This window comes from Centrocercus urophasianus, unplaced genomic scaffold (genome assembly GCF_019232065.1).
Source record: "Centrocercus urophasianus isolate 14NV4802_14NV808 unplaced genomic scaffold, USGS_Curo_1.0 seq_15, whole genome shotgun sequence".
Classification (NCBI taxonomy): Eukaryota; Metazoa; Chordata; class Aves; order Galliformes; family Phasianidae; genus Centrocercus; species Centrocercus urophasianus.
Window position 1 is genome coordinate 27901975 of NW_024884697.1, and position 25448 is coordinate 27927422.

Genomic DNA, 25448 nt, shown 5'->3' on the forward strand with positions numbered 1-25448 from the left:
GAACCACGTAATTGCTGTGATTCTTCAATATCTCTTATGAGCTGTGCTCTGAACGTATCCAGTAACTAATTCAAGTGCTCTGGGATACAGTCAGCAATGTATCCTCTGAGTAAATGCAGAACTCGTATTGCATTCTCTTGGACCACAATTGGTAATCGCTGCCCTAAGACATATGATTTACTAACCATAAAAGACAAGCTCTGTTCCTTGTGGCTTTTGCTTTAGGGAGAGACATGTTTTCAGTTTTTACCCATTTTTGGATCAGATTTCAGCTTCAAAATTGAAGCAGCTAGAATTGCAGGAGCAGGTTCAGAAGGAGGGATGAGTGTAAAACACTAAAAAAAATACGGAAGAAATGAATGTGTTTGCAAAAAGAAATGAGGTTTCATCATATATCCTCTCTGATCTCTTTCCTCCACCCCCACTATTATGGGTTATGTTAGTTTTCTTGTTCTGTTTCTTAAGGTATTTGGTGTTTGACTGAAGATTCACTCTAAGACGTGCAGTCATTTAAGCACAGATCCTATGTGCTGTGTTTGTCTGGATAGCAGTTTTGTGAGAGGTCCCAGCTAAACTCAGACCTACATGTTTAGCCTCACTAGTATAAGGCCGAATGTCCTCTCTAGGTGTAATCAACAGCTGCTCGTTACCCTCTGACCCCAGAGAAGTGATTCCTCCCTGCAGCCCAACTGATGCGCTACACATGACCTAATCAGCCTGATTTTGCCTAAAATCAAATTTTAAGGGTGATTCTGTATAGGGCTGGCTCACAAATAAGAGAGGTGATGATTTCTGACATGCAGATGGTGACAGGTGGCAAAGGGGAATGGCCTTTTCAGCTGCCACAGCTGTGTATGGGAAAAGATACCCATCCATGTTCTAGGGGATAATTATGGAAGTCTTCAAAAATGTGGCCTTCATTGATTTTTTTTTTTTTCTTAACTTTATATTCAAAGTTAGTACGTGGATAAAGGATGAGACAAGACCATGACTTGGACATGGAAAAAATCTAGGTCCATTACTGAAGCACTACTAAAACTGATTTGTGAGACCAGTATAATGTGTGAAGTAATTCTAAACTCTCAGAAACCTTAAGGTTTAACATAAACTAAGTAATAAAATGTTGGTAATCTAAGTAATTGTTTTTCTTCTTGCAGCTGTTGCTTTTCCTTTCTGAAGAAGTTGTCCATTACATACAGTTCTTTATTGACTTCATGTAGTAATCTCTTTATGCAGTGGGTGATTGAGCAGCACTGGCTTCTATAGTGTTTTTTTTGTTGTTGTTGTTGTTGTTTTTTATATATTTATAAATATATAAATTTTAAAAGTTATAAATTGTGTGTTTATTTGGAGGCTACTCTTAAGCTTTGATGAGAATGCCTTCTCATTTGGAGGCTGGTTTAAAGTCACTGTTCCATTAGCTTTGAGTTCTCAGCAACATCAGTTGCCAGTTAACCATGCAGTTAATCTAGTAGTTGTTGTTGTGCAGCTCATCTACTAGTTGCTCCTAAGTGGAAAAGGAAGGTATATTTTCTTTTTCCTTTTTTACTATTCTCTTACAGTGTGTTAGTGATGTAAATACAGGTGATCCACGCTCCAGAATAAAATTCTCTCTTTCCCATTGACAAAAATAAGCCTATTTAATGCTGAATGTGGATTCTGAGAATATTTACAGCTGAGGATATTTGTTGGAATCGAAAACATAAAGAGTATTCTTGAGGAAAACCTCAGGTCACTTTGGCTGAAATCTCATGCGCTGCTGCTGATTTTGACTGCAGCACAGTACATGTATGTGGATTTCAAACTTCCGTTCTTTCTCTATAAAAATGGTGGTGTGCTTTTATGATGAGTGGTTTCTCATTATTGCCGTTAATATGCAGCCCGTCTTGATGAAGCTTAAACAAATATTGCTTTCTTTTATGGTCAGTGGGCATAACTGAAAGCTATTAAAGAAATTGGAATGAGAGAATTAACGTAGACAAACAGTCTTCTGCAGATAAACTTCACCCTTCCTATTTTGGATAGAGCAATAAGTTTACTGTGAAACACATTTAGGAAATAGCTTCCATCAATTCTGTGTTTTATAAATAAAAAGTTGCAGGGTGAGGTCCTTCCTTTGGCATAAAGTTGATTATTTCCTGCTTAATCCTGAACTCTGGCATTTTAAGTCATGTGATTTAATTTTTTTTCTTTTTTTTTCCTTTTTAACATCCATCAGAGAGAAGAGCTTTTGGATTTTGTTTAGTTTATGGTCCCATAAAAAGTGCAATTTCTAGGTTTTTAGATCATTATAGAACAAGAGAAAATTAATAGCTACCTAAATTGATACTCTGGGAGACTTTTTTGACTTGCAGAGATTTTTGTGGCTGATTGTTCTTAAACATGTATCTGGGTATTCATACATGTGAGCTGGAAAGGTATCGTTGGTAGGTCTTTAAGAGATAATCAGTACTTCTGGAATAGTATAGACAGTGATGAATTGTAGTTGCTATGGTCTATTTGATTTTGGATTTATAATCTGCTTGCAGAAGGCACATGCTTTCTGAGATGAATATGTGAGAGGTAGAACTTTAATAGTGCTGTTTTACCTACAGAACACACAAATTAGTATATGAAGTAACACTACCCTCGTCCAACACATCTGTTGTAAAGAAGCCAATGAAATCTAGGCCACACACAAACTGGTCTCCAAGGGCCTGTAGTTGGTGTTAGAATGCTGTTATTATGTGGTCTGATTGGTTTAGTAAAGAATTATCTCCAGTAAAACCATGTAACATAATAGTCCTTGCCCTCCCACGTGGGAGCTGCTTTTGCCTGGCTGACCAACACATTTCTGGAAGAAGTAATAATGCACTTGCTATTGCCAAAATATAGCACTAAATGAAGTGTATTGCTGTGAACACTTCTTGTTATATATAAATTCTTGTTCATTTAAACATTCACTTAAAATCCTCCACTGTAGCATTTAAAATTATTGAAGTACATACATGGATTTCTTAGCAAAGCATTTTAAATAAACTTTTTGCTCCTTATTGAACTGATTTGTACCTAAATAAATTTTGAGCAATGGAGAAGTATTTAAAAAAAAGTGAGCTTTTATAACTAAACTTCTGTTGCTGAATTTTCCCAGATACTAATTTTATGGCTAAGAAATGCAAGTCATGGCAGTTTAAATTTAAGCTTACAGTGCACTGGTTAAAACATATGTGATGATCTGCCTTCTCTGTTCACTTCTACTTACAAGAGAGTTGAGACAATTCTATAGTTCATATGAATAGGTATCTAAATGATCTCAACACAGTTAGCTTTTGCAAGGGTTGTTCAGACCCATATAGCCCTGATCTACAGATTTGTCCTTGTTGTGTACCTCTAGCTGCAAATACTTGCTACAGTTGGTGAGGACTTGCCTTTTTAATTGCTTTTCGTGCTTTGGCTCTACTTACATGTCATACAAAAATCGTATATTCCATCTTTAAATCACTTCATAAGCACTGAGTGCATGCACAACACAGTGATTTTTTTTTTATTTTTTTTTTATTTTTTTTTTTTATTTTAAGTTTGGATAGTGAAAGCAAAAAGAAGAAAGTTGAGGAGTTACGGCTGTCCTCTGCAGGGATCATAATTAGGAGCACTGTTGCTCAGAGGCAGAATCCTGCATGAAGTTGCAGGAAGAAGGGGCAAGTGCTGCAGATGGGATCATGATGAAGATGCTACTTCAGCTGCTGCCTGCTGGAGCCAGTCATACACCTCTCTTACAGTGAGCTCCACCCTGTGCAAACCCTGTGGCTTCACTGTCATTGCAGGAGGTGTCAGCTGGGCAGCTTTGAGGCAAAGGAGTGTCCAGATGATGAGCTTAAACTGGGAGTTTCACTGAAGTCAATCATCTGGTCTGCATGTTTTCTTCTCAGTGAATGGAGAAAACAAGAGCTGGATCTTAGGTCCCAAGCCAACTATTCAGGGCTTTCAGGCTAAAAATGCGTCTAAGCTCAGCAGGCAGATTACTGCTGTAGACACACACACACAACACACAATTTTATAGGACATTTTTCATCTCTTTGTGATAGAGTTCTACTTTTAAGTGGAGCGGGAAACCTTGGTTGTGTGGTTTTGGTGAAAGCAGAGTCAGAATCAGAATTTAGGCTTCTAAAATGATGGCTGTATTGGCATTTATCCCACGTGAGGGAGTTCCAGCAGATTTTTCAGTCAGGTATTTAAATGCCAAAAAATGTTTTAACATTTCTGAAAGCTGATTAAATCTATTAAAGAAAGCATTAGAAACTTTCAATGGGAAGGGAGGCAGAATTGCATTCAAGTGCGAATAACTTCAATGTTTTCCATATCTCCAATAAGTAGCAAATTAACATGAAATTGTTCATTATTATATAGTACATTAAATGACTTGGTTCCCTCAATTTGCATTTCAATGAATATCTAATCAGCCTTTAAACAGCGCATTGATTAATGGGTGCAAAACTTATTGCATGGATTGAAGGCAAAATCGTTAGTGCATATTAAAGAAAGGAGTAGAATAGACTTGTTGATATGTTATAATTAAAAATTGTATCCCTACATTGTAGCTAAATATTAAATTTGTTGTACGCTAATTTAGCTTTTTGTAACCTTAAAAAATAGTTAATCTTGCATGAGAACCAATTTTAAATGTCTTGATCACGAGAATTGTTTGCAGTGGTTTAATGACAGTTCTGAGCTTTCTTTGCACTGTGGAGCAATAAGTTTATATATTGTGCTCATAAACATAGCAGTACAATTACACTGCCACTCCAGTAATGGAAATGTCTCTGTATTCTTTCAGCAGAGCATTAGCTTATTGTTCTTGAGGAGAGTGGATGTAGTCTAATTTGCATGGTTGAGAAAAATCTAATGTAGCGTGTAAATTAAAAAAGAGTCATTCGGGGAGAGGTAATAATTCCTTTCAAAAGAAGTCTGTGGCAAGGAAAATTCTTTGTTACCAGCAATATTGAAGTCGCTGATTGTTCACTAACTTCCCAATTTGCTAGTACTTACATGCACAATTACAATGTAAGATTTTATTGCATTTGCAATCAGCTCAGAGCTAGGTCTACATTACAAAATCTTTTCGTGTAGCTCACAGTCAGTCTGCTCATGCTGGGAAAACCTGGCAGAGGTGTGGTTGTGTTAACAGAAGAGTGCTTTGTCGGGTTTGTTCTAGGGCTGCTGAGGAAGGGAAATAAAAAGCTGACTGATACCACCAGAGGGCTATACCAACCTAGCTATCGTGGTTCAGCTGGGGGAATGGAAGCTGTTACCTCCGTCTGCTGCGGAGGAGCCCTGGGGCTTCATTGAAGTGAGAGAGATTTGGGGCAGTTTGCTCTTTCATTAATGGGATATCTGGAGGGGATGTGGTATGGCTTTCAACCCTGTGCTCTGCAAGTTCAAGCACTGCCTTTGTCAGAAATCAAATAGCTATCAGGGAGTGTGTTGCTTCTCTCCTTGCATGGAACATTTGATATTTGTGGGAATTGTGCCCTTAGTAACGGAGCAGTTTCTGTCTTCTGAAAGATAATACATAAAGTGATTACTTGCATGAATCACAAGCACTGGGCTGTGATTGCTGAACATGCTGGATCTTCTCAAGGGTGAGTTAGTATCTAAGGGTTGCAGGCTGTTTAACGTGGTTTCTGTGCCACAGCCCTAACTCACCTTTGCCTGTGCTGAACGGAGGGTCAGGATGTAGAGCTAAGCTGGGAAAACTGCCGTAGGCTTCAATAAGGTTTGTGATTATCTCCACTTTAACCTTCCTGGTTTTCCACAGCCCCTTTGATTACTGTGTCTACTTGTATTGTTGAAATAGAGCTTTTTGGCCAGGTATGCAAGACTCCGAGACTAGGGAGTCAAAGTATCTGAGTCTCCTGCAGACTGTAGTCTCCTGCAACGGGGGAAATTTTATTGTCTGATTTCTGTTCTCATTACTGTTCATTTATGTTGTCCAGCAGCTCTGTTGTGCGAAACGAATGGGCAGCTCTAGATAGTTTTGGAGAAGTACACCGTACTGTACAAGGCATGGAAAGGAAGTGATGCAGACTGTCAGTGAGTAGTACGCATGACATCAAGGCATTCCCTACCTAGGTATAATTTCACCCACACCCAGAATTTGAAGTTACAACCAAGTTTTGGTGATGATGTTTAGAGGATGGTATGAGCTGGTGCTCATACGTCAGCTGAGCCATTCCACAAGCATCATCTGATTTAAGTCAAAACTGACATTAGATGATCATTGTAGAAGGGACATCAGAATATAATAAATGAGTAGTCTCCAGGTGGTTGCTTTTGCCTCTCTACCCTCAGAGGTCAGTGTCCCTGAGGTGGAAGAGAATCTGCAGTATCCTTTGTCTCTTTCACATCAGCATCAAAAATTGTTATTTAAGTCACTGTTGATGGTGCTTTGAAGTTAACTCTGGAAAGCTGTAGGGCTCAGTCGCCTTCAGTTGGTGGGCAGAAAAGGTACCTGGGGGCTGACATCCTTATTGTTCTAACTAGATCAAAGGCAAAGTCTGCTCGGGCCCTTAGCTGTATTTAAACAGTCCTAGTGGTGCAACTTTGGGTTTAGATTTCTCGACTATAGGAAATGTTCACTGACATGCTGTGGGTGCAGCACACTTTCAGATTATACAGACTAGCACAGTGAAGGGCTGATCTCAGCCAGAGCTTCTAGGCTATTATCATTCAGGAGTGAAAAGAAGTTAAAATATCATGCGAGCAATATAAAGTAAGCATCTTTGTGGTCCTCTGAGCTCATAGATGTTTTGCTGACCTTGGAAAGCTTTTCCAGAGATAATTTGAATGCAGCTTTTCCTTCATTGGTAAATTGTACTTAGAGTACAGGTATATATTATGACACACATTTAAAAAAAAAAAAGATATTTAGGAATAGCACACCTGTTTCTACTCTTCCTCCATCTGCTTGCTGCAGTGATGCACGTTCTGTTCATTATGCTGGTGCTATAGCTTAGCTCAGGGTGTGAAAGTACACTATGGCCTCAGTAAATGATCATCCTATGGCGTTAGCTGTTTTCAGGGTTACTTGTCACATACATCAGAATGGTCACGTTGTTGGTATCGTTGCATTTTTGCTTTTCAGTATAAAAGCACTATTTCTTCTTTCCCCACACATGGAATCATTTTCAGGTTTCAGCTCCAGCTGCTTACAGACAAATGTTCCACAGTTTGAACTCAGAATCAGTATCAGCTGGAATTTTAAAGATGGGGATATTTTGCAACCTTGTTGTGTTGTAAGTTCTTCTAGTATTCTTCTCTAACAGGGCTTTTTTTGGAGTATTTTCTGCAGTTTCCTTTTCTCAAGCAACATTTCTCTGCTTATTTCCCAGTACTAGCTTCCTACTCTTCTGCAGAGAAGACGGATATGAATATGCACGGCCACCATCTTCATTTGCAGCAACTTTGAATACTTTTGCAGTTCTTAAAAACAGTCCATCAGAGCATTAAGCTGTAGTTCATGTTCTCCTGTAATTGATGTTCTTGTGAATGATAGCCTCAGTTCCCTTCGGCAGAGCACGGTGACTTCTCTCTGACAGTTTTCATGCACTGGTTTCAGATACAGTCTGGTTTATGAAGTTATTTTCCCTTCTCAACTGTGGTTCTCAGTTCTTCACTTGTGTTGATGCATCTGGTTTTAGAATTGAATCACTGAATCACGTTAATTGGAGGGAAGTAATTTGAAAAGGGATCATTTCAGTGATGCAATTTTTGTTGCAGCTCTATAAATAGGCTTATTAGCACAGTTGAGGAGGAGGCAGATTGCATTGGGAGCATCAGAATTAGCAATGAGGCTAGAAAGCTTGTTGAGGGAAAATTACTCAATTGTTGTTACAGGAGCTGAACTGTTTCCTTTGTTTTCTGTTGCTAGAAATGCCTTCCTGCCCCACCTTCTGCCCTCTTCCTCTATGTCAGGTATTCCATTTTTTAAGTCTTTTGTTGCAAAAGAGAAATGTTGCTGAAAACATTCATCTCTTGTACGAAGGCGTTTGTTTCCACTTCATTGTGTCGGCAAAGTGTCTTCTCTGAGTCCAACAGTGATGGTGGCCCACTTGATTCTCCTTCCAGGCTTCTTTTGGGAGTCCTTGGAAGAAAAATGTGCACAGCCTGAGCCAATCTTTACATGCTGAGGTTCAAAACGTTTCATCTGGGCTGTTTCTTTGGGATGCGGGAGAGAAATATCACTCATTTGAAGGCCAGCTTAGAGTGGAGAGCACTTACATTGGCCCTGTTCCAGGGTACTTTACAGCATAAGAGATGGGTCGGTGTTGCCTGTGTTCTCCATTCCTGCTGAGATCTCACAGGTGTCAGTGTTGCTCTGCAGGCTGTGAAGGCTGTTGGTTATCGGGGGGTTTACCTGTGGAAGATCATTCACACATCCTTGGTCTGAAGGAGGTGTGAATAGGATAAATAGACGTGCAGTAAGAAAAAAAAACCTCACCAACCTTTTGAACCGTTTCCTCTCTAACATAATGGCTCTGGGGTTAAAAAGAACTTTCAAAAATCATTCTGTGAAGGTGATAGGAAGCCTGCTGCAAGCACTTGAAAGGCTTCATTTTCCAAAATGCAATACCATCTGTCTGTCATGTGGCTAATCAGACACAGCAATTCTTCCTGAGCTTTTTCCTTGGAAAGAATCAGGAAAAAAAGGAGCTATCATTTGCTCTGTTTCAAATTTCTCTTAGCAAGTACCCTACTTCACTTGGTGTGGGAAATGAGCTCTGGGAGAATCTCTGTTTCTTACTGATATTTTTGCTACCAGATAACTGAACGTATAAAGCAGGAAACAAACCCAGTCTTTGAAAATATGCCACGTGTGTGCTGTTTCCACATTTGAGATGTTTTGCACCAATCTGTTTTGGACTGCACTGTTGTTTTTGACTTCGTAATCTCTCTTGAAAATGAGTTCCTCTCAAAAGATTTTATTTCATTTCCTAACCACTGTTTGAAAAATGGATCTGGTTTTAAATTTACAGCATCGTAGAATATACTGTCAAACGTTTGACAAGTCTTCAATAAGAATATTGTGTTAAATCATTATGTTTCTGACAATGATAAATAGAAAAAAGTAGGTAGCGCTGGTGGGAGGATTCTGTTTGGTTCAGGTTTTTGTTCTCTCTTCTTCCTCTTTTTCTCTTTTCCTCCTCCCCCCTTCTCCCCCTTTTTGTTTTGTAATACGGAGAATCCTTTATATACAGTAGCATCATCTGTGCACAATATATCACGGAGTCACAGAATTTAGGTGCTGGAAGGGACCTCTAGAGATCATTGAGTCCAACCCCCTGCAAATCAGGCTCTCTACAGCAGGCAAAATACAGATAAATGTGCTAGGAAAAGCTCACATAACATTACAGAAGTCCAGTTCTAGCGCAATGTTGAAATACTGAGAAATATCAACATTTTTGTTCCTCTTGTAAAGTATGGAGATATGCAACTGATTTACCTTTCTTCAAAAATTTGTTGTGCTTTCTGAAAGGAAATTTGTCAAATAAAGTAGGATTGTGTGAAACCGAACTGCTTGTAGTAGTTGGAAGACTTTGATGTGTTCCTCTTTTGGTGGTGTTTAGATTAATAACCTCATGTGGAATTTGAAAAAGGTGAAGGACTACTTCCAAGATTTCTTTTATCCTTATTGGTTGAATCACACATGCAGTCAAACTACTTGCAAGTTACACTTGTCAAGGACTTCTATGAGAGATGGACATCCAATAAATGAACATAGTTTGGTGAAAACATTTGAATATTATTTGCATTTAAAGCACTATGAAAAATTTAAAACTAAGTTAGTGTTGTGTAAAGATTGAGATTGCTGGTTCAGTTTGCACAACAGTTATATTCATTTTACAGGTCATTTTACAAAACTCTGGTTTAGCATTTGCACTTTATTCTGCTGTTACTTACTAAATAGTGTTGCAAAAGGAACTTGTTCTCTTCTTTGGCATTTCTTCCAAGAAGAGTTATTTCTTTTGTTCAAGTAGTCCTGTATACTGGGTATGTTTGTATTAAAGTCGGTCAGAAGAGAGGAGAAGGCAAATATTTCTTACAGCTGAGACTGGTTAAATTCAGTGCTCTCTGGTTTTGGCTCTGCAGTAGCTCCTAACTTAGAGGACTATTGGTGTGCTAATGTAGACAGTCTTATATTTAACTGTTTTCTAAAACATGTTGCTTCCAGGTATACAGACAAGACTGCGAAACCTTTGGCATGGTGGTGAAGATGCTGATCGATAAGGATCCGTCGTTAGAGAAGTCCATTCAGTTTGCTCTGAGGCAGAATTTGCATGAAATAGGTGAGCGATGCATTGAGGAACTCAAACATTTCATTGCTCAGTACGATGCTGCCAACCAAGATATGTCAGAATCCTTCAAAGATGGCTCCTACTAAGACAAAAATACAGTTAGAACTCTGCATACAGTACGTGCACTGCAATGCATACATCTGTTTCTTGTGAGGAAAGGGGAGTTTGTGTTGAAGATTGGAAGCCAAGGCCTGTGCTACTTCATAGCTCAGATGGCTGTACCTTGCTCATTGTGGTCTCCACAGTTCTATTCTTTCTACCTGTACTTGTTATTCCTTTGAAAAAGATGGTTTTTTCTTCAAAAATTCTGTAAAGTGACAAGTTATGCAGTTACCTGGCAAAACACATTCAGTCTGATGTTTGTGCACTTGCATTTTGATGTTTGTAAGCATAACCAGAAACACCATGTTTTTTATTAAAACAAGAATGTTCTTCCTTCCTTAGCTTATGCAGAAATATGTCCTGTGTTCATATATACTGTAGGCAAGAACGATTTGTAAAATTGCTCACAGCTATGATTTAATTTATTTATTATAGTTTAATTTTGAATTTCAGATGGATTCTGTAGAATTACACCAGGGTTTATGTCTAGTCTTTGCCAGAGGAACTCTGCCTACTTAATGTTAGAAGAACCTACTCTACTTCTGCGAATGCTTTATATATGTTGGTTTTCCACACTGTATATCATTACTAGTGAGCAGTATTATGTAGAACTAAATCCAATTTTTGTTAACTGTTTGCAACTGTCTTCTTTTGTAATGATTTTTATACGTACTTATTTTTGAGCGATACCTTACAGAATGTAAGCACAGGCAGACAGTGAGGAGAGGACTCTGTTTTTACCCATTCCCCTTCTTATCCCTTAAACCTCACCATTTTTTGTGCAACAGTTAGGAAGCCTTGTAAATCTTCAGAAATCAAGAAGGCACAGGAATTTGGAGTGCCAAGATGAGGTCTGGGCCATCTCTCTATTTAGTAACTCCAAATTGCTTCAGATCAGGTATAATGTGAAGTTAAACCCTAAGTAGATCCCAGATGCGTTATCTCAAACCTAAATGATTCTGTAGTAGTGTAGTATCTGGAGCCATTTTTGACCTGATAGAGAGTGACTTGTAGCTGGGAAGAATGGTTGAGTAGAGGCAAGGAACTGCCAGTGCTGCGCCATTGCGTTGCAGAGATGAAACGTAACTTAGGAATCGTTGGCACTGGTAGGTATCCTGACTGTTGGTATGTGTACATGGAAGGTGATGCTGTTTTTTCTTGAACGTTTTACGAAGAGGGAGAATTTGAGTCATAGACAAGAAAAAGTAAACGATTGTTTTCTATGCGTGTATTTAGAAACATGAAATTCTGTCAAATGGCCAACAACTCAAGCTCACCGTTTCCCATACGCACGGTATTAAATGAAAATGTCAATGGATTCAGCCCCTTATTAAGTAGCTTCTCACATTACTGCCAAATGGTTTGCAGAAAAGTAAATACAATGGCAGTGATTTTGCACATACAAGGTACTCGACCACAGCATTTACACAGACAAACCTTGATGTGGTGCATTAAATATATATTCCATCAAATTCCTGAGATGCCTGATTAGTTTTAATGTTAGGGAAAAGCTCACTGATCCTACTGGGTGCTGGTTTGGGGTGGGAGATGGGAAAGAAAGGTGACCTGTGATGATACAGCAGCTAGACCTGACCCAGCCCTTTTTGCAACAGCCTGGCTTGTCCTGCAACCACAGGCAATGTTCTCTGAGACAGAAACGTCGCAAACAGGGCTCACTGTGGACCAGATAGTTTTTCAGGTGGTAGATCTGATCTTCTGCTTTGGGTTAGAAACACTAAAGAAGAAAACAGTGAATTCATGCTTAATATATTTTTTGTCCATTGTTACTGTATGTTGTGTTAGGAGTCTCTTTCTTTTGTTCTCATAGTGAAATTTAGTCAGGCTTCTAAAAGTACCTGATTTTGCAAGAGCTTCTCTATAGAGCTTACAACACTTGTGTTTTTGCAGTTAGTCAGTAGGTCAACATCTTCCTAGGATGTTCTTAGCATTCCTTTTTTTTTTTTAATTGATTTATTTTTACTGATGAGCTAAGGAGACACTTTTATTTTTATTTTTTTAATAAATGCTGTTTCTATGAAAGTGATTGGTGGCTGTTTTTTCCCTGTTTAATACTTGGCATGGTGCTGAATGTTCATGAGCAACCTTTTGTGATGTATCCTTGATGCTGATGTCAGTAAAATGTTACGCCACTGAAGCTTGAGCAAGAACTACATTTTCTTATTCTTGCTTCCTGTAGGAACAAGGAATTTTATTTTGTATCAGTGTAAGAAGTTGTCCTTGGTCTCTTGTAGAGCCTCGAGGGGACTGCTAGAAAGGGGCAGGAAAAGCACTGATGGAAGGAACCCACGCTGTGCACCAGGAATTGTTCTTTGTCCCTTCAGGAGCTCTTGGAAACACAACATACTTCTAGGACTCATTAATGTGCAGATGCCCTTAATAGAATGAAAGGGGAAAAGGAAGGAAACAAGGGCAGAATTAGCTGCTAAGGCTGCAGAGAATATGAATGAATCTGTCTTCTCAGTGGGGGTGAGCTGGCAGCCTTGAGCAACAAGTGGAGCGGTTAGGGTGGAAGTCAGCAATACAGCCACTGCAGGTAGAAGAGGAGCCAGTACAGCGTATCAGAGGAACTGCTTCCTTGTGACTCTGTTTCTGTGCAGGATTTCGTCTTTGGGAAGGTGAAGATGTGTGGCCTAAACGTTTCTTGGTATCACGAAGGTATAAGCTCCACACACAATGAAGGCATGCCTTCCAGTAATGCAAAACTGAAGCTGTACATTCTGTACCTGTCTCAAGTGCAGGGAGTGGGCACTTCCTATCATGTCCATATCATTTCCTTCATATTAAGGTGGAAGAATGGATTAGAAACATTTCCCAAAAGAAACTGTTCAAAAATAACGAAGGAGCAATCTTTTATATCAAGCTGCAGAAAAACAGAACAATCTTACAGCCATCTTTAAACTTAGTGTATAATGTTTGAATTGGGTAGTAGTACAAAAAGCTGCCTGTTTTGTTACATGTGGTTACAGGCACCTGTTACTCTTCGCATGATGGGAATGTCCTCAGTGATCCTCAGAAAACAATTTTCTAAGTGTTTCTAATAGTCTTAATTGTTTGTGGCCCTGCAGCCTAGCACAGGTGAGTGGTGACAGGTGACAGGACAAAGGGAAATGGCCTCAAGTTGCACCAGGGTAAGTTTAGGTTGGATATCAGGAAGCACTTCTTTACAGCAAGGGTTGTTAAGCTCTGGAATAGGCTCCCCAGGGAAGTGGTTGAGTCACCATCCCTGGATGTGTTTAAAAACGGAGGAGGGAGCAGAGGGTTGTTAGGTAGTATGGTTAGGTTGAGGTTGGACTCGATGATCTTTAAGGTCTTTTCCAACCTGAGCAATTCTATGATTCTATTCTATGATTCTAGGTAAGGGAGAGCGACGTGTCTCAAAGTTGAGGTACCTAAGCTAGCCCTGAGGAAGCTGCTCAGCCAGAGCACTGCTGCCCTGGGCACTGTGCTGTGCAGCTGTACCTTCAGCGAGTGTTGTCTCAAGGGAAGAGAGATCACAGCTCCTGCCTTGGGCTGGAAAGAATGGCTGCTTTTTTTCCTTTGGCTTGTTGTTTTGTTTTAATAACAGTATGGGGAAGAGAGTCATCTTTCAACTCATTTATCTGGAGGTTTAGAGGGAGGTGCTATGGAAGCGAACTCTCTGAAGACAGCTTAGAAATGACACTAGATATCTGCATTGAATAGTTGTGTTGTTTGAAAGAAAAAGAAAGAAGTGATCACAGACAGTGATTGGAAAGCATTTATCATCTGATACTTGGTAAGGCTTTGTGCTTTGGGAGAGTATGTATGTGCTGCATCTCTGAAGATGGTGTAAGACAGTTTAGAACAAGTGCTGCTGGGACGTATCTGCATGAAGCCCTACTGCAGTAGCAGAGGATTTTGATGACCTGTAATTGCAAATGCAGTTAAGAATGGAAAATCCCAATCCGTGTTTGAGTATCTGGGGGAAAATGCTAACAAGTCAGTATCACTCCTCAAGTCCTGGAAGTCTTTAGCAGGCTGGCTGTTGTAATGTCCTTAAGCACAACCGCCATTTAGCTGCCAGAAAAGTAAATGCTGCCTAAGCCACCAGGGCAGCCTGCCAGCTGGAGGCATCCCGCAAGCTGCCCATGGGCCCCTGTGATGTAGCATGATATTTCTTTGATCATCTTTCACGTACACAAGACTTGTTTGTACTAGAAAAGGACTCGAATGGTGAATAACACCTCTGGGAATAAAGGATCTTCTGCTTATTTTACCCTGAAGAAGACAAGCAAGTAACAGCTATTTTAACTCAGCTGTAACAGTAACTTCAATTTGTTGGGTGTGAGCAATACTCATGTATCCATTCCATCCCTTATTTCTAGCTGCTCTTATTCCAAAACTTTTTATATCCTTAAAAATGACTTCAGTTCAATCTGCCAGTTCTGTGTATGTAAGAAGCACCCGTTTCTTCATCTCTTCATTAATTACCTGTGTTCAGGTGGTCAGACAGCCTGCTGTTTTAGCGTTTACTATTTCAGTGGGCAGACATCAGTGTTAAGTAACAAAGTCCTGCTCTTTCCTTAAAATGAGCTTCTCTCAATGCTTTACCTTGAAGGTGAATTCAAGGCAACTACTTTACCAACTTGCCTTCTAGGACAACCCTGCGTCTCTCTCCCTTGATGTAAGCAAACATGGAGATGATTTCTGAGAAAAGAGGGAAACAATAAAAAAAAATCCACATCCACAGGAGTTGGGTATTTGTTGTACTGATATATTCCAGGCTTGTGTGGTTTTTACATTTATATAGTTTACATTTTGCTTGACCCATAAATAACACTTGCAAGATTAAGAGGGCCATAGTTTGGAGAGTATTTACAGAGCCCCACCATGCATACAGAGCTTTCAATACCTAGTAGACAAAATTAAGCTGTTTTGCACTAAACATTTTTCAATATTTTTAAACTCCCTGACTAAAATACAAGCACTATTTCATCCATAATGCTGCTGTTAAACCCCTAACAAATCTAGTTCGATATCGTAACAAACTTCTTCAAATTCAGGGATATAAAAATATTCAGCTTTTAAAAATCTTAACTGTACAATATGTACATTCGTATTTGCACTGTTAAATTATGAATACATTTAAGCCTATGAAATACTACGTCATAAATAGCAATTTTTTTTGATTTAGAATTGCAACTAATACGTTTTAAAACCTGGATAATACATTTGAAAAGACAGAATTTTGGAGCCTAATCCTTTAAGCCCTTATGAAACTGTTTGTTATGTAAGTAGATTCATTGACTTAAATGGGGTTATGTGCCTGAGCAAAGGATCCCACCATTTGTACCTTTCTCTTTCAGTGCTTTGTTGCGGAGGAAATGACATAAAAGCCATCACTGCTCACTGGCAGTCAAGTCCAATTCCAACAGCTGAATTAATATCTTCCTTTTAACAGGCACAAAAAAAAAAAACAAACCAACACAGGATGGAGTTATTTTAAAAAACAACAAAAACTGGAAGGAAAAACATAGAAGTTAAACATGTAAACCATTTACTGCTGCTTTAGGATGCATCAAGGCCTCAAGCATTTCAGCTCCCACAGTCCGATTTTTCACACCTTAATGGGGGAATCTATGGAAAAGCAGCTTCTTCCTAAGTCAGTTAAAAAAAAAATAATAATAATTCCAGTTTTTGTAGGGAAACATCAAAGAGGAAGAATGAGTTCTATCGATGAGGAGAGGGCGCTGTCTGTAGCCCTCTGTTTGATGGAGAGAAGTTGAGTATCACTACGTACGGGTATGTACAGCTACAGTACAGGACTGACAGTTTTATTTATTGATCTTCACCGAATCCTCTCTCTCAGGTAACTGAATGTGGGTGAATAGAGAGCGTAAAGTAAAGTCTACAGAAGTCTGTATCAAGAACGCAGCAACAATATTTTGACAGCTGAAACACAGTATGTAAACTTAGCGAAATCTGAACAGATCATCGTTTGGCATTGTGACATTTCCCAATGTTACTTTACTTTCACAACGTAAACTGAATGGGTTATCAGTTAAACTGGCAAAGCATTAAGAACCTTAGCAACTTGCCTAAGTACAATTATTAATATAAAAAGATGTGGTTCAAACTGTAGCTAGAGTTGACTGGTCTTCCCAACTGTTAAAACAAGTTAAGAAATGATGCAATTTTTCCCTTTGTGTCCCCTCTTCTTCTTCTTTGATTTGGTTGTCCTTTGTCCAAACTGAGAACTAGATAACGCATTAGTTGGACCAGAAAGGTCATCTGTGTAGTACGGGTATCTCAGTGACCGTGGCTGCGGAATTGGCTGTCCTAGGAAATACCCTTCCTCTTCAGAATCTGACGACGAGGATGAAGTTGAGCACCAGGAGTCATCTTCCTCACCATATAATCCAAAAAATTTATCAACCGCCTGATTCCTCAGTGCATAATCAGAACTAGTATGGGCATACTGGCCGTACAGCTCTGCATTTTGAATATAGGCCCGAAACTCACGTGAGCTTTTATTTTGAATAAATTTGTCGTGATCCTGAGGCGAGTAATAACGAAACCTCTCTTTTGGAGAGTATCTTCTTTCTGTGGCCAAATTAAGTGCATTGTCTGAACGAGATTTCCTACTTCTTCTGCGATGATGAGAAGGTCGATTTCCACGTTCTTCAAAATGATAAACGCGCCTACGAGTCCGTTCACTCATTGGAGGTTGTCGAATTTCAACGTTCTCGTAACTTCCATTATCAATAACATCATCTGAAAACTTGACTTGCTGTGGTCTAGACTGGGATTTAGATCTTCTCAGTACAGGCACATGCGCTGGCTTTTCCTCCGGTAATGCTTTTTCCTGGCACAGCTCTGAGCTCAGACTCTTCAAAGACTCTGTGCTCCGATGGAGCATTGAAGAGTTCAGAGTTCCCATGTTGCTCATCTTCTCGCAGTCCTCTACCTCCAATTCTTGGAAAGTTTGCAAAGAATAGAGAGATGGCCGTGGCTTGCCTTCTCCATCCATTGACGCCCCTGTGGTGGGAGTGGAAAAAGAAGGAAAAAGAGTATTATTAGAGGTATATCAAAGAAATAGGTATCACAATGAAACGTTAAAATACTTCATGAAAGCAGACTTTGTTAGTGTTATGCAATGGACACAAGCTAAACTCTCTCTGACCACTAGGAAACACTTCTGTGCTTCCGTGCAGTGATGGAGCACGGGCACAGGCTGCCCAGAGGCTGTGAGGTTCCCCTCCTTGGAGATCTGAAGCCACCTGGATGTGGGTCTGGGCACCCTGCTCTGGCTGTCCCTGCTGAGCAGGGGCTGGGGCAGGTGGAGCCAGAAGTCCCTGCTACCCTCAGCCATTCTGGGATTCTGCTCTTTGAAACTATTATGAAAAGGACTAGCTTCACATAAGAGTAACTAACTATTGTTTTTACTTACTTTAAGAACTTGCTCTCACTAGGATATTGAGAATGGAAGAAGTTTAGTGAGTTTAAAATATTTAAACAGCTCTAACACGCGTAGAGCTAAGCCTCTGAGAAAAGAATTACTTCAAGTTATTCTATGTAGATCCCTCTGAAAGCGATGCGTTGTACTGATTTCTGTGGAAACTACAACAGACATGAAGAGCACAATAACACTGCTCTTCAACAGTCACCACTGTTAGCTGTGCAGTTTAACCAGCAGTGAAGAAGAACCTGCATGCTGTGCACATAAAAATCTGCCCTAGCAGAGGTGATCCGCTGTTGCCACTACTGAAATGCACCACCTCACTGTGCTCGCATCCACTGGTTGGTCTCCAACACTGAGTTAAGCGTTGATGGATGGCAATAGATGCATTTTTTTTTCAGCATGGAGGAATTCAGTGACAGATCTTTGCTCCATACGCACCTCCATGTCAAACATCGTTGTGTCAGAGTGCCCCTCTGCTGCCATCTGTCTCACAACAACAACATGGGATGGAATATTGGTGAGAAGGTTCAACCTCTGCTGACGTTGACCACCACCACCACCACGGGCCAGTATAATAAAACAGGGGACATTACTCTCAGAGCAGCCCTCATAGAATCCATGCTTACCATTTTGTAAGGCTTAACTGCTTCTGGTGTCACTAAATTCAGTATTCCAGCCGTTGTTCCGAAAAAGCTAGGCTCCCTCTCAGAGAAGGATTCTTAGTCTCAAAAAGTCATCAACAGTAAGCTGGTCTGGTTTATTCCAGGTTTGTGTCAAATGACCCTTCTTCCTCAGAACAAGAGTTTCATTCACCCTTTAACCCCCATCCAAATGCAGTGCCTGTGATTCCTCCTTCCTTAACCCCTACACCTAGCTCCTTTCATCATTTCCTTCTTAACTGCATGGGTAACACAGCACACGGCTGGCTCTGACCTATAGGAGTAGCTAGAATCTTTCATGCTGCAGAAGGAAAGCAGTTTGTCTCTTTTAGCCAATTCTCAATTGTCTTGTTTTGTGTAATTTTTGTTGGGATATAGAGATGGGAGGGCGACACACAAAACATGGACATGCCTGAATATCTGACTTCTATCCTTTTAGCTAATTTCAGTCACATTTGACAAGGAGGTTCACAAAAGTGGATTATGTTGCTCTTTAGTCAACGGAGAAAGATAATCTCATAAACCTCATTTCCTAAGGCTAAGAAGGTTACTACTATTTCAGATTTTCTACATAATTTTACAAGCAAATCAGGAAATCTACAGTGTTTTGCAGATTACCTTTAAAATTATCCTAGCAAAGAATGCAACTTCCTGTAGTTAAGGTACAAAATTTGCTTGAAGCAGTCATTTGTATATAACATGCAGAGTTCAAGACCGCTTTTACTCTGCTTAACATTGTTTATGTTGTCTCCTTAACACTGTTTATATTGTTGTCATTATAAGCAAAGAGAAAATTTAAGCAGAAAAGGATTTAAATAGAATTTAAATAGCACAAATAAATCTCATGGAAGAGTATGTGCTTGATAAAAGCTATTGCTTACTTTACGTATATCTCTTGCTGTGAAAGCTTTTTAAATATCACAGGTATAAGCTTGTTTCAAAACATACAACATCCTTGCTTGATTTGACCTCTCCATCAAAACCATTCGGTTTCCCCTGCCATTACCTGTTATGTTAGACAAAGCCAAAGAATCCATCGAGTCCCGAACGCTTTGTTCTTGCTGCTTCAGATCAGACAAACATTCAAGCGAACCTCCATACCACGGTGTCTGGTCATGTTTGTATCCTGATGCCCCATGTTCCAACTCCAGCTCCTGGATTTTCCTGCTGCTGGCAGGGCCTGGATGGCTGCCATACGCAGAGTCACCCAAACCATCTTGCGACTGGGCCCAGTACATGTCTGATTGATATTTCTTACTTGCTAGGCTTGGGTTATTTTTTTTCAAGTCCAACTTGCTCTTGACCATGCTATCAGAAATCCAGTGTTCACTTGATCTAATCTCTACTTCAGCAGGTTGCTGGAAAAGGCTTTTGTCACCAAACTTCAGAAGAAGTTGAGTCATGTAGTCTTCATGTTCAGCCCATTCTTCAGGGTCTTCAGGCATTTCTTGCTCTACCCTTCCTTTCCAGAAGTCTTCGTTAACAAAGCTTGCCTCTTGCCTTGAAAGGCTTAAATCATCCAGCTTACGAGAAAGCGTATCGTCAGCATTGCCTGAAAGACCAGGAAATTTATAATTGAGGGCTGGGGACAGGAGGAGAGACTGGCGGCACTGGTCAGCCGAGCGGCTGCTTTTTCCCATGCGAATGCTCCTCCTGGAATCTCTCGATCGAGCAGACTGGAATGCTGAATCAGAGGAATCGGAGGCATGAACATCTTCACCCAAGCTGCAGGTTTTTGAACAGTAGATCTGCCCTTGCTTTGGAAGGAAAGGGCAGCCAAGCAAAGAGGTCTTGCACTGAGCACAAGAAAAGCAAGTCTCTGTAGCGTGCCAGTGCTGTCCATCATAGGTCATCTGAGCATGGTCAACACCTAGAAAGGGAGAAACAGCAATACTTTGGGTTCTCTCAGAAATTACTTACAGAACCTACAGTTCCGGAATGTATTTTTTGTTTTTTCAAATCGCCTTTCCCCAAGTTTGTAAGTTTAAGACCTAAAAAGGACATACATACCAATGTGCTCCCCACAGGTCTCACAGTATTCTGCATAAAGAGATTCGAAACAGCTACAGCAGAATGGGCGCCCATCCTTCATGATGTATCTCTGCCCACCCAGGATTGTTTCACACTCGAGGCAACAGAAGTGTTTCATGTGCCAGTGGCGGCCTTCAGCTTCTGTACACTCATCAGCAAAAATTATCTTTCAAGAGATAAAAATGAACTTTAATGAAAGTGGGGAAAAAACTCACCTCAGGACTCAGAGCTACTTGCACAGTTAGCACATTGAATTTATTTCTCTTTAACTGGCTTTTGAGTACTGTGATAGAAACAGCAATTTCCTATAGGTACTGTGGCATTTTGATCTTTTAAACAGCAAAGAAAGAAGAAAGACTACTTTTTAAAGCCATAAATTAAACGAGGTCACAGAACTCAACAAATAGCTGCTATTATGATGACATTTTTAAATATCTCTACAGATTCTTTACCTAATTCAATCTACAAGACTCAATTCTAAATACAAGCAGGTACGTGCTTTCTAAATACAATCCCTTTGCTTGTCATATTGCCATTTGGACGAAAAATGAAACACCCCTCAGCTTTCAAACACCACTATGCACCACAGCCCTTACTGCTTGAGGGAACGCATCTGCTCTTAGTAACTGCCCAAGCAAACGATGCAGTTTGTTAACAGAACAGTAACAGGTGGGAGGATTGAATGCAAAGTGTGAATTTTACCTCATCACAGGCTGAGCATCGAGGCTTAAGTAGTTCAGCATGGTGTCTGCCACAGTGAATTTTTCCATCTTGGTAGAAGTAGATGAGGTCAACGAGGAGCTCATTACACGTGAAGCACACAAAGCATGATGGATGCCAGCACACACCAGGGCCAGCTCTCGAGGCAAAAACTGCAACTTCACCGCCATTTATTTTTGTACCACACTGGGAACAAAAACCAACAAGTGAACGTGCTTCCAATCACAGGCTGTTAGCTTAAAACACCCATGCCCAACACAAAGGCTTTATTTCACAGAACCATAGACTGGGCTGTGTTGAAAAGGACCACAGTGATCATCTATTTTCAACCCCCCTGCTATGTGCAGGTCACCAACCACCAGACCAGGCTGCCCAGAGCCACATCCAGCCTGGCCTTGAATGCCTCCAGGGATGGGGCATCCACAGCCTCCTTGCACAACCTGTTCCAGTGCGTCACCACCCTCTGTGTGAAAAACTTCCTCCTCATATCTAACCTAAACCTCCCCTGCGTTAGTTTAAACGTATTCCTCCTTGTCCTACCACTATCAATCAATGTAAACAGCTGTTCCCCCTTCTGTTTACACGCTCCATTCAAGTACTGGAAGGGAGAAAAATTTTAGAGAAAATAATTATATTTTGACATTCTGATGAGAGAAAAAAAAAACCCCTAGGTTTTGGGCTGGACAAATTCTGTGCATCAACAAAACTTCTGTGAATAGAAATTTATTTTATACCCAGCAATATTTTGATATAAATGCCTGTTTTTCATTTGTCACTATTTCAGTGCGAGTCAGCGACAGTAGAAAGTACATCAAAGACTCAGTTCATTGCTAGTATCAAAGGTTTTGCTTTTGCTTAAGCAAGCACTACCTTCATTCTATTTATGTGCCATTTCAAAAACATCCTTTTTTTGTGTGTGCTCAGGCATAGACAAAATAAGACTGCATTTACTATTGGGATACTGTAGTTATATATCACTGAGCCCAGTGCTGGGCTTGTGGCTCCAGCAGTATTACCTGTTCACAGACTGCATGCATCACTGCTCTCGAGAGGAGTTTAATAGTGCCTCGTCCCAGTGCCTCTTTTTTGCGCTGAGAACTGAACATCTGCAGTTCTTTCTTTTCTTCTTCGCTTAAAGACTGGCAGTATCTCACCTTCCAGAGAAAAGGCAGGAGAACTTTACTTTAGATCCCGAGCTTTTAAAAGAGCACCTCAAAAAAATAAGCGTATAACATGCAAAAAATATATCAGGAATACTGGCCATCACCATTAAAGCTCTCTAGCTTGTCTTCTTTACAATCTTAGTACTCAGTTATTATGGCATAATACAAGCACAGCATAGAGAGAAATTTTGAGTTACAAGAAAAAAAAACAACAACAACATGCTTAACTAAACAGTTGTCCAGACAAGAAATAAGACTTTAAGAAAGCCAAACCAAGAACTGCTGCTGCCGTAAAACAAAGGAATTAGCCTGAATCAGCTACAACATCCTTTAGATTTATGGTAAAGTGCCTACAACTCAGCACTGCAGCACACAGGATCTTAAGCATTGACACCCCCGCCCCTTTTCTTACAAACAGCTTGTTTGTTATTTCCACTTCTGCTCCAAATTACACCGCATATCTGAGATGCAAACCCTTTACTGTCACAAAGCATCCTTTTTGTGTGCTACAATGAAATCCCAAGAATTTGTAGGTTCCTGGTAATTGGTGGGTGGCTGCAAACACTATAAAGCCAACTTGTGTTAAGTTTATTGCAGTGACACCAACCTTCCCGACAAGAAAAGGCAGCGTCCTCCCAGACAGCTCTTATCTGCACACCAGTGAAACGCAGTTAGACACCAGACTCTGTACACAGCAGGCTGGTTTATAGGTCAGATGCCAGCACAAGAGAAGTTTCAGGCTTGTAATAAGTACACAGACAGGTAATTCTCCATGTGGAAGAGGCAAGCAAGGCCTCACTCCTAACTGTGCGTTCCCAGGTTCCGTTTACCTCATTATCGTGGGGTGGCAGCTGATAGAGAAGTTGTTTAATCCTGTGCTTCTCTCCGGGGCTGTTAACATAAGGGACCTTCTCCTCTGGCAGGCAGGCAAAATACAGCTGTACCTACATAGGAGGAATGGGAAGTCAAACCAGGAGATGCACAGCACCTGAGCACCCTTCAGCTACTGTTTTATCTCAGGTCTCATTACGAAGAAAGCAGGCTATGCTACATTAGACCCGTGACAGGGCCTGTGCTGAAAATACGAGACCCTGATGAACCAACTCAGCAAACCTGGCTCGCCTCTGATAAAACTAGCACCCAGCTGCTGAATTGCTTTTCTGGAATGCAATTTGCAGTGACAATTAGGGGGTATCGTAAATTATGCACATGTAATGTTCTCATTACTCCCAGCCCCTTCAGGGCTGGTCAACAACCCTGTTGAAATTCCAAGTTTCCCTCTGCAATTTACCACACAGGGCACGAAGCTTTCCAGAAAACAGCCTCTATATAAACAAATTTAATTTGCTCTGCGCATTTTACACATTGCTGAGACAAAAGCTGTTTTGTAGTCTCCTGCTGATCAGGTTCACCCAAAGCATCAGCTTTCATTGCTTCCATGTGGCCTTTGGTAAGAAGGTGGAAACATCCTTCCCCCGGGAGGAGGCTGGGTCCAGCCACATTTCAATCGGATGCAAATTAAGGGTGAGGTTTGCACGGGCTGCATGTTTTTGATAAAGAAATCAATATTAGCTGTACACGCCTATCAATCTTCACTCTTTTTTTTTTTTTTTTTTTTTCTTTCCAGAAGAAAATGATGACAGGAAAACTGTAATGAACACTGTGACAAAGCCCAATGGCAAAAAATATTTTTGTGGAACGGCTGCAGATTTATTGTTTTTCCTATGCAGTTTCCAGCTTGTCACGAGGCCTGGGGCAGTAAACAAGAGCTGACTATTGGCAAAAATATTACTTGCCATCCAGATGTAAATAATGCTTAGGTCAACAGCTTATTACTGTGCAAGACAGATGAAAAAGAAGCAGCGATCGGTCACTTGACTCAGGAAGCAATCAAAATCATATGGGGAAGGTTGCACAAAATATTATTTGACTTTCATTTAACCAAATTTTTTAACATCAGAAGTCTACTGCAAGCCCACTTAGCGCTGAGTGCATTTCAAGAAGCTGCAGGAAAAGATAAAAACACACAGTACAAAGTGAAACTTTAAAGGTACTTTATGCCCTTTTCTCAGCTTTTTGCCCTGTTCTCAATTTAAGTCATTCTTCTTAAGGGAAAAAATATAATGAGTTTGAATCTAGCTAGATTATGGGGATACTTTATGGAATGTATTTAATTGTTCTGACAGAACAGTTAGCTTGCTGTTTGCCTTGAGGTCTGATTCATCAGGATTCTTATATATGCTTAAGCAGGCAATAAAGAGAATTTCCCTAAAAATAGCCCATCATTTGCCATTCTTGCTGATCTTACCTTATTCATTAGCAAGAAAATGTCTGCACTGCAAGGAAGATACATCCTTTGCATCTCCATCGCTGTGGGCTCCAAGAGCTTGGCAGCTGCCTAAGAGTGGGTGGCTCTGCCACACTCAACAAATGTGAAGAAGCACCTCTGCCTACCTAATAGCATCTGAGCTCTGGGCCTCACTGAGTGCATTGCTTCAGTGCAATATCAAATAAATGAATGCTATCAGAGGTTCAATTTCACTTCCCATAGCAACCTTCTCATCAGTAGATCTACTTTTATTTCTGCTGCCACTGTGACATAACACATACAGAGGGAAGGGGAGAGAGGAAGACACAGCCCAACCAGCCCACAGGCATTGGCCACAACGAAGGTAAAAGAGAAATCCTGGTGTGAACAAATGGCAGGCATACAACAATTTTAAAAAGCACTAAATGCATTTGTGATTGTCACAGTGACAGAACACTTTCACTTCTGTATGCTGTAGTAATGCCCACATTCTCGATGTCAAATGCCAAATTATTTGAAGAGCGGAACAACTGCAGTTGTGTACTGACCAAATATCACAGTATGACATGAGTTTCAATTCAACCTAATAACTTACCTCAAAGAGAAAGCACATTTCTGTGCTACTTTAAGACTCAACAATACATCTGTCTCTGTGGCACATATTTATTGAAAAATCCTAACAGGGAACAACTT

General features: G+C 40.3%; 2 protein-coding genes across 9 annotated transcripts in view; one reads left to right on the forward strand and one right to left on the reverse strand.

Annotated features, from left to right (window-relative positions):
- PPHLN1 (periphilin 1) overlaps nucleotides 1–12601 on the forward strand; it is a 71294-nt gene extending 58693 nt beyond the window's left edge. For all 4 annotated transcript variants that reach the window (XM_042815683.1, XM_042815684.1, XM_042815685.1 and 1 more), the window contains one exon: nucleotides 10208–12601. In XM_042815683.1, coding sequence (XP_042671617.1) covers nucleotides 10208–10417 — 210 coding nt within the window. In that variant the 3' untranslated portion in view covers nucleotides 10418–12601. The remainder of the gene's footprint in view (nucleotides 1–10207) is intronic.
- Nucleotides 12602–15165: 2564 nt separating this feature from the next.
- Nucleotides 15166–25448, reverse strand: part of PRICKLE1 (prickle planar cell polarity protein 1) — a 61106-nt gene continuing 50823 nt past the window's right edge. For all 5 annotated transcript variants that reach the window (XM_042815946.1, XM_042815947.1, XM_042815951.1 and 2 more), the window contains exons 3-8: nucleotides 23278–23391; nucleotides 22301–22438; nucleotides 21267–21470; nucleotides 20544–20730; nucleotides 19540–20403; nucleotides 15166–17450 (exon numbers count right to left, since the gene is read on the reverse strand). In XM_042815946.1, coding sequence (XP_042671880.1) covers nucleotides 16591–17450; nucleotides 19540–20403; nucleotides 20544–20730; nucleotides 21267–21470; nucleotides 22301–22438; nucleotides 23278–23391 — 2367 coding nt within the window. In that variant the 3' untranslated portion in view covers nucleotides 15166–16590. The remainder of the gene's footprint in view (nucleotides 17451–19539; nucleotides 20404–20543; nucleotides 20731–21266; nucleotides 21471–22300; nucleotides 22439–23277; nucleotides 23392–25448) is intronic.